The 17,111-nt window shown below is 37.9% G+C and overlaps 1 protein-coding gene across 1 annotated transcript in view; it reads left to right on the top strand.

The window, feature by feature from the left end:
• Nucleotides 1–17,111, top strand: part of ADCY6 (adenylate cyclase 6) — a 175,084-nt gene that overhangs the window by 27,757 nt on the left and 130,216 nt on the right. Inside the window, exons 2-3 of the mRNA XM_063426056.1 lie at nt 10,248–10,403; nt 12,490–13,351. Coding sequence (XP_063282126.1) covers nt 10,248–10,403; nt 12,490–13,351 — 1,018 coding nt within the window. The remainder of the gene's footprint in view (nt 1–10,247; nt 10,404–12,489; nt 13,352–17,111) is intronic.

Genomic DNA, 17,111 nt, shown 5'->3' with positions numbered 1-17,111 from the left:
TGGGCAAAAATGTATATATCAAATGTGGAAAGGGAACTTTGGCAGGAAGGCCAATGGCTCTGGGGGAATCTAGATAAGTGGAAATGGTGAAAGTGGTTTAACTACTTACTGTGGGACGCCAAGGGCGTAGGTCTTTTTAAACCTTATACTTTTAAAATTGGCTTTAAAAGGATAAACAGGATGTTGTCAAGCTAACAGTTGGGCAATACAACTCCTTTTCCTTATTCTTCTGGATTAAGATTCAATAAATAATTTAGAACTAATGGCAAACCTGTTATGCTAGATTCCCAAAGTTTCAGACCTTTCTTAACCCTAAGTTACCAGAAATATGAAATCAAAATTTTCTCTGATTATGGGTATTAAATTGGGAACTAGGCAACTGCATTTGGGTATTTGATTTATATTTGGAAATAATGACTGCTCCTTTGTATTGTGGCAGTGGCCTGGTAAACGGCATTTTGTACTCTTGTTGATAACATGGCACAGATATGCATCAGGACTGGTGCTAGACCTACTGGCACCAAAGGCAAGTATCTGCCTTGGCTTGCCAACCCCTATTAAGTTTGTTTACCAATTTAGATAGCTTGTTAGGCGCTGTGATAGCTGTTGCTATAGATATTGTAACTTTAATTTTGGCTTCCTTAAGTAGTATCTGCTGCAGAAATCCTTTATTAATTAAAAAAAAAAATCAGTATATTTAATAGTGGTATTTATTTTTAAAGATGTGCACAGCCAAGTTACAGATTTCAAGACCATGTCTTAAACTGTGCAAACTGAATGTGTCTGTAGCATCTCCTTTATTAACCAGTATCATGCAGTATCCTAACCAAACAATTGTCCCTCTTCTGTTTTCAAAGACCATGAGTTGAGTATTTGAATGTAAATATAGTAGGAGTACTGTTGCTATGTTAGCTGTAGAAGTGTGGTTTTATGCTCTATTTTATATAACTGAAACTCCAGTTTATGTATGAATAGTGGTAAAATTGTTTGAAGAGGTCATTAATCAAATTAAACCTCCAAAAGTCATTGTTTAGACCAGGGATTACAAACCCAGTCCTCGGGTACCTCCTCCTAATCAAGGATTTAGGGATTACCCCGTTGCGTCTCAAGTGTTTTTTTTTTTTTTTTTTTTTTTTTCTTCTAAAAACACCTTAGACAAAACAGAGTAATTCCCAAATCCTGGACTGTTACAAGGTATTTGAGGACTGGGTTGGACAATTTAACAAAGTCTAAATGCGCCTGATTTTGGTCTGGATTACACGGAGTGAACGCAGATGGCTGTAATCTGGCCCAGATGCTTCAAATCAAGGACTGGTTAAAAAAAATAAAAACCATTTTAACTATTAGTGTGAGCGTTAATCCTGTAGCAGCTGGCCAGCACTTCCTAGCCAGCCACCACAAATAAAAACTAAAATGGGACACTATAGCGTTAGGAATACAAATATTGTATCCCTCTGCCCATGGCTGAATGTCTGCTCCCACCAGTGTTGAAAAGGTAATTAAGTCTTCCCCACTAATATTCTTGTTGGCCGCCAATGGGCGGGACACTAGGTCCTCCCACCATTATTATTCGGATGCGATAACAGTTTTTTTTTAATTTTAATTATTTATTTGTGGTTCGTTTTGTATTTTACAGTTTGTGGGGTGTGGGTTACAGAAAAGAAAGTAGGAGAGAGAACACGGATTTTAATCCAGACCCCGAATGCATTCTGACCAGAATTATATTTAGTAATTGAGAATTGGCATTGTGGTCAGAACTCATTTTCAGCAGACCTGCACAGAATTCAGAATTTACCGGTAGTAAATAACCCTGTGAGAATTCTGTTATTTCATGCTATTTCCCTGGTTTGTTTTTTTTCCACCTGCCTTCTCCTGCTCGCACCCGTATGGCCAACTGACGCTTGCAGGACTTTTCGCGGGCGGCTCCCTTCCTATGGAACAGCCTGCCTACGATCATCAAGCTCTCCATAGTCTTCAATCTTTTAAAAAGTGCCTCAAAACCCATCTCTTTAGGAAAACTTATGGCCTCCCAGAGTAAACTCTACCTCCTATACCTGTCCCTTGCTCTCTCCTAAAGGGCAGCACTCTATTCTCTCCTCTAGCTCTGCTTCACTCCACCTTGTTTGATTGCTACCTCGTGTCCTGTTAGGTTTTACCTCCTATAGACTGTAAGCTCATTTGAGCAGGGCCCTCTTCAACCTATTGTTCCTCTAAGTTTTTGTAATTCTCATTTATTTTAAATCTCCTATTTGATAATATTGTAAAGCGCTACGGAATATACTGGTACTATATAAATACCAAAAATAATAAAATGTGAATGTAATAATTTTTATATGTAACCCCCCCTACATGTGTGCAGTGTAGAAGAAGAGTCTGTGTGCGCGTCTTTCAAGTGGCAGTCACTCAGACAGCCAATAAAGATGGGACAGTTCTGGGATAGACGCGCACACACTCTTCTTCTACACTGCACACATGTAGGGGGGGGTTACATATAAAAAATTATTACATTCACATTTTATTATTTTTGGTATTTATATAGTACCAGTATATTCCGTAGCGCTTTACAATATTATCAAATAGGAGATTTAAAATAAATGAGAATTACAAAAACTTAGAGGAACAATAGGTTGAAGAGGGCCCTGCTCAAATGAGCTTACATTCTATAGGAGGTAAAACCTAACAGGACACGAGGTAGCAATCAAACAAGGTGGCCTGTGTTGGCCTGGATTTGAATAGCTGCTGCATCTACTTTCTAGGGGCTGAACAAATGTTATTTATATTGCTTCAGGGTTTTGACTTTCACTCCAATAAATCCAATGTAAGCTATTAAATAGACATAGATTTGAAGGCATTGTGAGCAAAAGACAGCATTTAATTTTAATGCTGCCCTTCCTACATTGATAAATGAAGCGTCTCTTACCAGCGTGCTCTGTGAGTGTTCTACATATTCAGTGGACAAGGAAGAACAAGATGTCCAGTATTTCAGAGTAGTTGATTTATAGAATGGGAAGACATCCTAATGAGGACTGATATCTGAAATGTGCATTTAAAGTTCCACAACAAAATGTGTTTAGAACCATTGCAGTTATTCTGCCTTACTGTTTTCTTGAACATTAGCAAGTAACCATTATTTGCTGTATATTTTATACTTGATCAGTGCGGATTTAAAGCAATCACAGCAAACGTTTCAGAAGTCCTGTTCTGTTTCTCTAATGGACAATCGACAAACACCCCTTTTGGGCTACTTGGACATTAAGTATGGTAATGCAAACATGACGTGCACCAGCAAAGTTCAGATAAGTAGTGTCCGCGCTTTTAATTTTTTTTTATATTATTATATATATATTTTTTTAATAAAACCTACCCTGTGAAGGTCAATACATCTCTGGTACAATAGATTCATATGATTTAGAGAAAGTACTGGATTTCATAAATACACAAATTTATTTCCTTAAAGGACCATTATAGGCATCCAGACCACTTCAGCTCAATGAAGTGGTCTGGGTGCCAGGTCCCTCTAGTTTTAACCCTGCAGCTTAAAACATGTCAGTTTCAGAGAAACTGCTATGTTTACACTGAAGGTTAATCCAGCCTCTAGTGGCTGTCTCACTGACAGCCACTAGAGGCGCTTCCGCGATTCTCACTGTGAAAACCACAGTGAGAAGACGCTGGACGTCCATGGGAAAGCATTGAGTAATGCTTTCCTATGGGCGGTTTGAATGCACGCGTGTCTCTTGCTGTGCATGCGCATTAGGATCTGACCTCTGAGGGGAAGGAGAGGTCACCAGCGCCGAGGGAGCCAGGCGTTGGAGAAAGATAAGTGGCTGAAGGGATTTTAACCCCTTCAGCCCATTGAGAGGGGGGCCATGAGGGTGGGGGGACCTAATGAACCTATAGTGCTAGGAAAACAAGTTTGTTTTCCTGACACTATAGTGCTCCTTTAATATTTATTTATAAAATATTTTACCAGGAAAGATACATTGAGATTTCTCTTGTTTTCAAGTATGTCCTGGGTCCACAAAACATTGCATTGTTACATTAGGGTACAATAAAATACAAAAACAATATTAATACACAATATATACAAAACATAACATAGAGCAGGTAGGAAATGTATAATCAACCATGACGTGTGCATTCTGTTTTAAGGTATGTAGAGAGGGATCTCTTAAAGGACTCTAGCCTTGGGGAAGATTTTAAAGTGGGAGGTTGTTCCACAATTGCAGCACTCTGTAGGAGAAGGAGGATCGGGCCGCATTCTTTTTTGTATTGAGGTTGACTAAAGTGCTGGTACTGGATCGGATGTTATAGGAGGAAAAGCTGAGGAGAGCATTCTGCTCAGGTAGGGTGGGAGTTTCCCAGAAAAGCTCTTAAACACAAGGCTGGAAAGATGAAGGGTGCGTCTGGATTCCAGCGACAGCCAGTTTAGTTCTTTTAGCATGTCACAATGGTGGGTCCTGTAATTACATTGTAGCACAAATCGGCAGAACGAGTTATACAATGTATTGAGTTTATTAATGTGGGATTGCGGTGCAGATGCATATGCTACATCCCCATAATCAATGATTGGCATCAGCATTTGCTGTACAATCTTTTCCTTTACTGTAGGGCTTAGGCAAGATTTGTTTCTGTACAGGGCATCTAGTTTTGGATAAAGTTTGAGGCCAAAAGATAGATTGGGATCTAACATCATACCCAAGTATTTGAAAAAGTGGACTGCGGTCAGTGTGCCATTTGAATTCGTTTTGATGGATAGGTGGAAATTGTGTAATTTGTGTATTTTAGGTACTGTTCCAAAGATCATTGTAACAGTTTTGTCAGTGTTTAAGAAGAGTTTGTTTTTTGCGATCCACTTTTCTACCTCTGTAAACTGGTCTTGGAGCACAGCCTCAAGCTGCGGTAGCTCGGATTTGCTCACCTAGATCACTGTGTCGTCTGCGTACATGTGTACATTTGAGGATTTGCAGACATTAGGCAGATAATTTATAAATAATGTAAATAGTAGGGGGCCGAAAATGGAACCTTGGGGAACACCACACTTGACTGGGAGAGGGAGGGAGTCGCTGTCAGAAATGGACACATATTGCGTGCGATCCGATACATACGATTGAAACCAGGTTAGCGAACAATCACCAATACCTGAGTTTTTGAGTTTGTGCAGTAGAATGTCGTGGTCTACCGTGTCAAAGGCCTTGGCAAAATCAAGGAAGATAGCTCCAGTTAGGTTTCCTTGTTCCATGCCAGTTTGGAGGTCATTGCAAACTTTTAAGAGGGCAATTTTAGTGGAGTGATTCTGGCGAAAGCCCGATTGATCAGGGGTAAGATAGTTTGATTGTTGGTAATACTCACATAGTTGCGTATGGACACATTTTTCTAAGCTTTTTTACAATACCGGCAGCAATGATATTGGGCGATAGTTAGAAACCAAAGTAGTGTCACACTTTTATGGATAGGCACTAATCTCGCAATCTTCCAGTTTGGGTATATATCCAGACACCAAGGATTCGTTAATTAGGGTTGCGACGGGTTTAGCAATTGCCGGCGCACTGAGCTTCAACAGCATTGCTGGGATTTGATCAGGTCCGGACTGGTTTTTCATTTTTAGATTATTTAGGTGTTTTTGAACAACACTAATAGGTACAGGTCTAAAATTAAACTTGTCTATATTGGGTCTTTGCAAATTTAATTGGGCCTGATCCACATTTGTATTTTCAGGATGCGTGTCATTTATTAGCTTAGCAATTAAGGCAGTGGAGCATCCGGCAAAATAATTGTTAAAGGCATTTGCTACATCTAAGGGAAGTTGCAGGGTTTGGTTATCCACTTTGACAGTGGAGGGTTGGGAGTGGATTGGGGGAGTTTGTAATTTATTTATGACTTTCCAAAAGTTTCTAGGATTTGATAGGTTATTGTTTATATTTTCACAGAAATATTGGGCCTTGGCCAATTTTGTTTGTTTTGTGCATATATTTCGCCATTGTCTATATGCACAGTGATCATTCATAAAGCCAGTACGCTTGAACTTGGACCACAAAGAATCCTGATACTGGTACATTTGGATGAGGTCAGCTGTGATCTAGTTCATATGTGCTCCTTTTTACCCTCACCTTATGCAGCGGGGCATGCAAATTCCAAACTTGTAGGAGTTCAGACTGAAATAATTCAACTGCACAGTCTAGATCTGGGATAATGTTTAATCTGTGCCATGGGAGGTTCTTGAATCCTTTCTTAATGACATCAAGATTTAATTTTTTGAAGGACCTGGTGATTTTAATCTTGGGAGATGATTTAATAGCCTTTATTTTGCGCACACAGTACACTAAAGAGTGATCACTGAAACTGTTAGGGAGAACACCGGCCTCCTGGATTCTATCCGGAGAAGTGGAGAGAATCCAATCAAGCAGGGTATGGTTATGGCTTTAAATGTTTATGCGAGTTGGAGAGGAGATTAATTACGTTAGCTGCAATATCTTAAACAGCGTGCAAGAACTATTATTTTTAGGATTCAGCCAATCAATATTAAAATCTCCAAAGACCAACACTTTTTGGGTTTTGAGATATGGTTTCACTAAGGAGATGGGCTATGTTAGATAGGGAATGCACTGGGGAGCTAGGTGGGTGGTAGATTCCTGCAACAATGATTGATTTACTGTACGGGATCTCAATTGTAGCAAAAAAGAAATCAAAGGTGGCAGAAGGGCTAAAGTATTGTATGGGGGTAAACTTTATGGAATTGTCAACATAAATAACAATGCCTCCTCCTCTCTTTCATTTCTAAAACATGAATAACCCTGTATTGCAATGGTGGTGTCTGGTATTTTAGTTGTTAACCATGATTCAGAGAGCACAATGATTTTTGGTCTGTAATGGGAACACCAGGCTTGCAAAAGAGGTCTTTTTTAGTGGGGAGATTAGGACTAGAATTAGTTGGGGGACCAGGGTTAGACTCCACATCATTTGCAAGGGCAAGTAACGTAAGGAATAGGAATTTGGACATAATTTTTGTTTGGCCATATGTGGTGGATGATATTTATTTAATAATTGCTTCTTATGTCAAAGTAGTATCAGTTGACGTAACTGTTCATATCCATATCGTGACATCCATATGTGACATCCATATCGTGCACGCAGTGTTTTTATTGTGTCTAGAGTACTGGTTAAATATGTTTACAAGCATTATTACAGAGATAAAAGAATTTAGTTGTAAAGTAAGTTTGTAAAATATAAGACTTTCTGACTCTCATATTTAGTAAAAGCTAGATTTTCTCTATCTTTTTTTGTTGAACTTTTTTTTCTTCTTTCTTTATTAGGATCTTTACATATTTAAATTCTCATAAAACTAAGTTATGCAATTCCTATGAGTAATATAGGAATATTGTAAATTATTTAAAAGGGAATGGTCATGTCTGTGTAAATCATACCACTGAATAAAACATAGAAAAACATCTATAACGTGTGTTAGCTTTTTTTTTTTTTTTTTTTGTCATGTTACTTTCTTTAGAATGTATATTAAACATTTAGCAAGTTTGACATCACAATCCACTTCAGTTCAGGCACAGCCAGGGCTCTGTTTGCATTGCAGGAGGAGAAACAGAAATATTGTTTTGCAGTCTCTTCTCTCAATGCTGACTGACAGGTGCAAATTACAAGGGTTATAGCAATGAGGGTGTCAGATGGAGGCAATTGGTTCCAGGATTGAGGTAAATACAGCTGTGTTGACTGCAACATTTATTGAGATCTCACAAACGTGTCTGTTAAACTGACCCTATTGGCACCCAGACCACTTCATCACATTGAAGTGGCTCGGATGCACTGTCCTTTATTCTCTTAACCCTGCAGTGAAAAATATTGCTGGATTTGAGAAACTGATTTTTACAGTAAAGGGATAAGACCTCCTCTAGCAGCTTTAGAGGAAATGTGAACCAGCACTGAGGGACATTGACATTGGATTCCAGTACGTGTAAAAAAAATTCAAAATTTTTTTTACATTTTATTTTTTTTAACCCTTTGCTACTGCAAGTACAGAGGGTACTAGAGTCCCAACACGCTCGTTTTCCTTTAATTCAAAGTAAAATAAGTAAACATACAAATTCTGAGAAGTGGATGTTTCTCTTTAGAAGCAGTTTTTCTTTTAGAATGCTTGTTTTGTGTTTGGGAGTAAGTTGGGCTGCTTGTTACAATATGTTGTCTGTTAAGTTCCCTGTTGATTAATAAAAATACAGCCAGTTAGAACCTCTTTCAACTGGTTGTACAATTCCCTGAAGATGTAGAAGGTCTTGTCCCTTTTTGCTCATGGTACATTGAATCCTTGAACAGATAAAAATAATTGTTCACAGGGTCATAGACCTTTCTTTTGTATTTAGGCTCCTAATTACCTAGTGTCACTAGGTTCGCTTTGCAAATAGACAAAAATATCTTTGTGTTTATCTTCAGAGTTTTTCATGTTACCGAGTTTGCTATATGAATTGACAATATGTTTTGTATTTAAAGGATCACTATAGTGTCAGGAAAACAAATCGGTTTTCCTGACACTACAGTACCCTGAGGGTGCCCTCATAATATGCCTCCAGCGTCGCAGATGCCCCTCTAGTGGCTGTCCTGAAGACAGCCACTAGAGGCTGGATTAACCCCAAATGTAAACATAGCAGTTTCTCTGAAACTGCTATGTTTGCATCTTAAGGGTTAAAACCCGAGGGACCTGGCACCCAGGCCACTTCATTGAGCTGAAGTGGTCTGGGTGCCTATAGTGTCCCTTTAAATTTTATAGCTGTTCCGAGTTTGCTGTGCCAGGTATTCATTTTCGCTGTAAAATGATTTAGTGATCATATATCAGACTTGGATAGCCATAGTTACATGTGTTCAAAATGTTCTTCCCCAAAGAAGAAATTGCAGTTTTCAGAGCATAAATGAGAATATTGTATTGGGTCCTTTTGTAGTACTCTCAAATATTTTAAAACTTACTTTTATATTTTGAGAGTGATTTTATGTGTTCCGTGAGAACACATCATAAAAAGACTGTGCAGAATGGTGTCAGAGAATTGGGACCGCTCACAGCGCACATCGATAGTGCTCTACTCATGGTCTGCCCTGAGTGTGACTGGTCAGGGAGGGTGTATTTGCGTGCCCATTTCTGGGCAGGACCTTCATTTTGAATGTTTCCAGTGACGAAAATGTAGTGTCACAGACACACTTACAAAGGCCTGCCCATTGCATGCCCCAATTTAATACTGCTCAATGTCAATCACTATGAATTTGCGTAATGAGTTATGATTATAGTGATAGTTTGACAAGAATACATTTGGACATCGGGCAAAGGGTGGAAGTACCCAGACTGATGCCAGATAAAGTTTAATATGACATCCTTTGTAACCATTCTTTATGAATGTGACATCTTTGACATCATTTAAAATGTGCATGTATACTAGTCACGCAGCTGGATGGAATCCATGATGTTACACACGTGGATAAAATGTACCTGCATGATATATAAATTACAGAGGTTGGTTGTAAATAAACTGGTGACCAGTCCAATACTGGTTTGCCAGAGCTTACCTGTGACTCGTATATCACTGTTTGGCTTTAGTGTACCAGAGTGACAAAAGGATTTGTTTTAAATCAATTGTTAAATGAATATGGGCTTCCCAGACAAAGTGTATTTTGGGGAAAAACCTAAAGCTTTTGATGTTTTGTAGAAATTCTGGTGAAATGAAGTAGAGCCATTCACAAGGAGGGTTGCTTGTTTCATTATTTTAAATTCATCAAAACATCAATAAAATGCTGATTTAAAACCGCCCCAAAACTTGCAACATATCTTCCATAATAAAGTTCAGTGTACCTGTTCCATAGCTTACAAGTGACTGTTATAAGTTCCTGTTTTGAGTAGTGCTAGTGCTTTCAATGCTGGTCTGCTAGTTCTGAACCGTAGTTCTGGTGAAAGCATTTTTTCTATATACATTTTCGTTATCGGAGCTGTTTGGATTTGCTTACCTGGGAGTTACAAAAAGAATAGTCCTATTTCAAAATATATCAGTCTAAGTGAGAATGTATATCCAGTTTCCAGGATTACATGTCAGCAAGAAATCGAATACATCTGGACGATTCGAAACTTACAATGTTATTCCTTAATACTTGTTCCAAGTTGAAACAAGGGGAAAAAAAAGTAATGATATGACCTAGTAGTTGTTAATGTTCTCTAAACTAAACTATGTATTTTTTTTTATTTTTTTTTACCCACCTACCTTTTCCAGGTGCCCTATTGAGATCTCTCCTAATCCCAATGTCATTGAATTAACAAGCTCTGAATCAGAGGTCCTCTCCCACCTCTCCGGCCGACGGAATAAATGCCGAGTATCACCCACCCAGCCGGGAGCTTCTGGGAAGCTGCCACCTCCCACACAGGAGAGGTAAGTACTGAATGACTTGGTTTCACATATATAACACAAACCCTAGATTTTGGGTAGACTATAGAAGTGTATAGGTAGACTATAGAAATGTCAGAAATTGGTGAGATTCTATATAGCAATACAGACTCTTAGAGTGGGGCAATTCTAAAAAGTCATGGTAGCTAAGTTATTGTAGAGTTTTAGTTGCTGTTAATAGCTCAAAAGAGGCTTGCGATTGCCACATTTTTTTTTACCATTTACACTGTGTGCCCGGATCTTTTATTATTGGAAATTCTAAGGCGAAGTTCTTAAAGTGAACTAATCTAAAGGCACATTTGTTTGGAATACATTACATACTGGTCCATTTTAGAACATTGCTTCAGAAATGCTCTGGGTACATAACTTTGATCATTTGTAGACTGACACACGATGAGCTCTACTAAGTGATGTTGAGAAGGCAAATATTGCTTTTTAGTAAGGGCAGAGTTGTATGTTTAGGTGGGTAGAGAGCGCGAGACAGCAATCTAAAAAGAAATAAATCTCTCAATTCAGGGATTCTAGCTGAATAAATAAATGTGTATTTTATGGCTCCATGGAGGGATCAATAATTAATGTATGTGAAGCAGCATCATCACTTTCTTTTTGCATTCTGGAAACGTTTTAGAGAAATGATCCTACTGCTCTGGATTTTTCATTGCTTGTATCCATTACAGTAATATGTCAGACAGCTGTATGTGTGGAGATTCACAGGATCAAATTTTAGTTGTAATAAAAATGTATTTTCAAGTTGGTTTTTTTTTTCTTCTTTTTTTAACCCCAGTCTATTCATACATGAGTTCACATTTCTTGAGCGTTGACTGTCTAACAAAACATGCCACATTGTAATGCCTTATTTGCTTTCTCTCTACGGCTTGATGATCAGGAAATAAACACACCCTCACTCAGTTTAGAGGCTGGTTTCAAATGGGAGGATTTCTGTGCCTGATCTCTCAGGTACACACAGCTCTATACAATCTTTTCCTCTTGTTTTACCTGCAATCCAGATGATAATATTTATTTGTTAATGTTAATAATTCTACAGCTCTCTTTGCATGCAACTTAACACCCTGGAAAGTTCAGCATTAAAGGGACCTACACATTTTCTACCTGAAGTACACCTAATAATAAGATTGCTTTAAAGGGTAGGAAAGATTATCTGATAGTTTCTTCCATAATACGGCTTAAAAATTGAAGATGGGGAAAAAAGTCAGAGCTTTGTTTCTGAGAAATGTATTGTGGTGGCAGTATTACATTAATTTTACTTAAATTAATTTATGTTTAAATTACTGTTTTTTTTAACCCCTTTCCCCCTCTCAATGAGTTGACATGACAGACCAGCAGTTCACAGAGGCACTCCGGGTACCTAGATATGTTATTAGGTTAAAGTTAGCAAGGATGGGTGGGCATTTTAATTTTTTTTATTTTATTATATTCGTAGTAATGGTAGGATTGTGTTGCTCAATAAGCCCACCTTCCGTCCTTCTAAACCTGTAAAGTTTCCCTTTTTGCTTTAGTAGTACACTTGTACGCGACCCCTGCTCGATGTTTGCACACAGAAGGTTTCTGGGAGATGTACCCCCTCCCTCAGAAGAAAACGAACGACTGAAGGTCTTGCTAGGAATTGTGTCAATGCCCACATGACCATTGCAATATTCTGTTTATCTGAATATAAATGATGGTGCACTCTGGAATTTTGCATCTTGCATAGATATTTCCCACAGGTTTCAGTGAAAATCCACTTTAAAAGCATTTTTTAATAATTTATTAACTAGTCACTCACGAAGAGGATGTGAGTGTCATGACAGACACATGGGTAATTTATCTAAATGTATAGGTACTGTGCTGTATAATTTTTAGAAGTGTATTCGTACATAATTGTCTTTTTTCCGAGTTCAAACGACAGTTAACAGGCCATAGCTTTAACCAAGATAACACCATTATTCTGTTTTTGGCAAAATCCTCTCTAAGTAAAGCAAGTACGCATGCATGTAAACCTGCAACGTTTTGAATCCTGAGGTACACATTATATTTTAATGACTGATACCTTTTCAAAATATCTGTCTTGCAGCAGAATGTCCTGGTTTAGCGGCATCCTTGTTCCCAAAGTGGACGAGCGAAAGACGGCATGGGGGGAGCGCAACGGAAAGAAGGGCAAGCGCAAGAACAACACTTTGTGTGGCCCTCGTTACATGAGTTGCCTTCAGGACCCTGAAATGGAGAGGAGTAGCCGTAACAATTTTAGCCTCCGTTGCACTTGGCAAGAGGACCATTATGGAAAGAAGGGGGCTGCTGGTGGTGACTTGGGTCTCAAAAGTGTAGCCCTGGGTTTTGAGGATGGGGAGGTTAAAAACTCCAAAATGGGCTCGGCGGAAGTAGTGGGCATGGAAGATGGGGATCGGCACGTGACCCCAAGGGAATGTTGGATAAGATTTCTGCAAGTGTTCCAATCAAAGAAGTTCCAGTCTGCCAAACTAGAACGCCTTTACCAACGCTACTTCTTCCAGATGAACCAGAGCAGTCTGACTATGCTAATGGGTGCACTAGTGTTAGTATGCCTGGTGATGCTGATATTTCACTGCACTCATGGAGCGTTTAATGAACTGTATGTGTCTGTACTTGCTGTGGCCATGGCCCTTTTTCTGTCACTAATGGTGGTCTGCAACCGAAATGGCTTTCACCAAGACTATATGTGGATTGTCAGCTACGTAGTTATTGTAGTGCTTTTTGCAGTGCAGATTCTTGGTGTTTTAATGGTCACCCCACGCAGTGCCTCTGAAGGGATTTGGTGGAGTGTCTTCTTCATTTACATCATTTATACACTGCTTCCTGTGCGTATGAGGGCAGCTGTGTTGAGTGGATTGATTCTGTCTGCTCTACACTTAATTATTTCATGGAGGCTTAACCTGACAGATGCTTTCCTTTGGAAACAGGTAAGAAATCCTTTCATATTCATGGCTTGCTGTCTATTTCTAACTTCGATGAGTTTCCTCACATTAAGTAGTTTGTGTATGTTACGTCCTGGGAAAATTAACTTTATTTTCTGCATTGAAACAAAACAAAGCGGGCATGAGAAGTTCAATCATAAATAATGTACATATGAAAATGACCTTTCGTTTTTGAGTTTATGTGGAAATTAGTCGTTGACTTCCATTGGCAGCAGGTTTGACATTTTATTTATACAAACAAAATGATGAAGATGGTTTCCTGTGCTGCATTTGTGACTTCCTTTGCAAAAACAATGATGGCAGATCATTTCCACTATATTAATTGAATTCCTCTAGCATGTGCTGGTGATAGTTTGCATCAGTTTGTAAGTAGTCTTTCTAATGCCAGTCAGGGATCTAGCGGCGCGAGAGTAAATCGGATTTTAGTAGTGCTGAACAAAATAATTTATAATACTTTGCATGAAATTAAATAAAGACATCTCCAGATATTACATGAGTACATACATACATATACAGTTGTAAAAAAGATGATGTTGAACGATCATAATCGGTGCATGTGTCAGGAATCTTTCAAGTACTATTGTGATTTTATTCTAGTCCATTATTAAATCGTTTTTGCAGTACTTTAACATCATATGCATTTCTTAAAATACATACAAAATTTTTTTTTTTACATTTATTTTTTTTAGTAAGAAGGTGTATAACAAGTCTTTATGAGCTCCAATTGTTTTTTTTCCCTTTTGTCTGCATTGTTTATGACCACGACGAGCATAATATCCTTGAGTGAACCTTACACAGGGGCTAGCCTCTACCTACTGCCCTCTTTAGTTGGTATCATATTTGCTAAAGTTTGGAATTATGGAAATATAAAAAAAAAAAAAGATCCCAAGAATGCTTATATTAAAGATTCTGATGTTTCTTTGTGTGTTTTTCAGATTTGTTTTGTCTCTGCCATATAGCTGGCAATGTGATGCATTTGTATTGCCCATTTGTATTTATTTTGCTGGTTGTTTGACTGTGTGAATATGTTACACTTGTAGTCCATAGACATTTTTTTTTGTGGTGATTGCATATTGACAGTAGAAAAACCCTCACTTCCCTTCCACTCTGTGTTATTTCTATTGTCGTTTGCAATCGTTCTTTCTTCACAGTCTTGATGTACATATAGAAGTGAATATTACCTGTTAATGCTCTCTGTTCTGATGCCAACATATAGGACTACACCAACTGACTTTGTTTTTGTGGTTGTTATATTTGTCTGCTAACCCCTCATTGTAAATAATGTGTTTATCGAGTGCTACATTCTAAATACCAAAACCACTACCAGAGGATAGTGCCAATTTCTAAAATTTTAAATTGGTCTATACGGCTGCATGGATGTGCGATATCCAGGCCGCTCCCAGTATTATGTATGGAATGCCATATTCACTTTGTTTCCTTAGAAATATCGCTTTTTTATGCTCCCGTTTAGCACTTAAAACATGATGCACTACAGTATGTAGCAATTGGATACTTTTGGAGAGAAATCAAATTTCTTCGGGATCTTGACTTGATTGATTCAGGACTGCGGGGTCGGTGTTCAGAATGTGAAGACTCACATGGTATTTGGCACCCATTTTCCTCCATTTGCAATGAGCAATTAGGGGGAAGGATAACTGTAGAGCAGAGACAACAAACACAAACCGATTTGTTTATAAACTAAAAGCATGACTGACTTGTTTTCAGTAGTTGGAATTAACTTTGAATTCTCAACTTCAGTGAATAGCCCTGTTGGTGTAACACTGTGCAAACACATTAAATTGCTGGTATAATCAAATAAAATCTAGGTGTTTTCCCACACAGGGAAATGTTCCTCAACAAGCCAATATACATTTCAAATCATAGATGTATACATTCTAAGATTCTTTTTAAGGATTTCTCATGCATTTTTCTCAAAGGTACGCTAGTGAGGCTGACGCTCTCAGCCTCTAATGGCACCCAGTACGAAGTAACCTCTATAAAGCCAGGTTTGGTGGAGGAGGGACCTGGAGAACAAGTGCCACCTGGGGTTAAATTGTTCATAAAAAGTTTAACCCCTTAAGATAAAGATGGCACCCATGACCTCCAAGTTAATTGAGAAATATATATTTATTATCTATTTAACATATTTTATTACTTAATTTTGTGTGTGTTTGGTGTTTTTTTTTTTTGTTTTTTTTTTAAATACTATGGTATGACCTCAATAAAAAAAATAGCAACTATGATCTATGGATATCTGGAACAAAATAGACATCTTTTTTATGTAAGTAAAGGGCTAGAAAAAAACAAGCTGGACACTATTCAAATAAAGTAAGAGATTACATGAAGTTGGCATGAGAACAAGGAAAGTAGGGGGGGAATAAATGTGAAATAAATAAAAACAAACAAAAAACAGTGAAATAAAATCTAAGCATATTTAGCCGAGTGCATGCAAAGCCTGAGGATGCATCTTCACAAGTCACCCTTTCCTGAATGGTTAGTTCTACCCACCACACGTTAACTTTTTTTTTTTTTAAACCATTTTTCTGGTTTCTGGCCTTGGCTCAAAGTTAAGAGCTGAGATCCTCCGGCCGCAGTGGAGGCAGGGACGGCCAATCCAGCATACCCTAGGTAAGAAGTAAAATTCCAAGAACCATGACAACTAGTACACTGTTGTTGTTATAGTACTTGGAGTGTTCGTTTAAGATTAGGTCTAGCTACATGCACAGCTAAGCCTAGTCTGGTGACCCTCTGTGTGAACCTCTGTTCAGTGGGAAGCTGCTGGTGAGAATTGTCTTTTTTTTTTTTATTTTTATTTTTTTTTATTAAATAGTTTTATTTTCTCTGTTCAGGCAATGATATAGATAATGCTACCATTTTTTTTTTTTTTTTAAATCTCACAGATGGGTGTGCCCTCACTGTAAATAATAAACTTCCTTTTAAGATTATTCCCCAAGGTCAATTCTCTAAAAATATATATTTTAAATAACATAAAAATAATACAAATCTACCAAAAGTGGCCTTTAGTGATTAGACTTCTTCTATTTGTTTACTGTGCTCAATTATGGAAGAGTATAAATGGATTTCCTGCAAGGATGTAAATGATAAAGCTTGCAGAGTTGCTATGGAAAGTTTCTAAAATTCGAAAAATATAGTCAGCCGGTCTGATGATTTATTTGTTGTATACAGCTCTGTCTGCTGAATCTGTTGAGTGTAAACCCAGCCAGAAAAATTGACTTGGTTCCATTTGCAAAACCACATTGCTTGTACAGCCCCCTGGCGAAAAGTACACATTCAGATTTTCCAATTGGGCTTTCTGCTAAGCGCACTAAGGTCAACTGATATATTGATCGTAGTTTGTTTAGAGAAGTAATTATTATTCTAAAAAAAAGAAACGCCACTGCTTTATTGGGTGGCTATTGGATTATTGATACATCTGGAAATGACTGCGTTGATAGAGTGTAATGTATCAATGTGCATGTTCAAAATTACTATAAATAAAACTATCTTGCAAAATATGATTTTGTTTTAATGCACACACGTTGTGCATGTTCTCCATAACAAACCTCATGTAAAGGGAAAACCGATGACTGCCAATTAATGTAGCATGGTATGGCGTTCTTTATTAAGGTTTTTCTTGGTTTTTCATTTATTTTTTTCCTCTTTATAATTTTGTGTCATTCATTCTATTAGATCCAACCAATTCAGTCCCACAGGGTCACTCATGTGTAATTAACCAATACACTGT

The sequence above is a fragment of the Pelobates fuscus genome, chromosome 1, assembly GCF_036172605.1.
Source record: "Pelobates fuscus isolate aPelFus1 chromosome 1, aPelFus1.pri, whole genome shotgun sequence".
NCBI lineage: Eukaryota > Metazoa > Chordata > Amphibia > Anura > Pelobatidae > Pelobates > Pelobates fuscus.
This window is presented reverse-complemented; position numbering and strand designations above follow the sequence as displayed.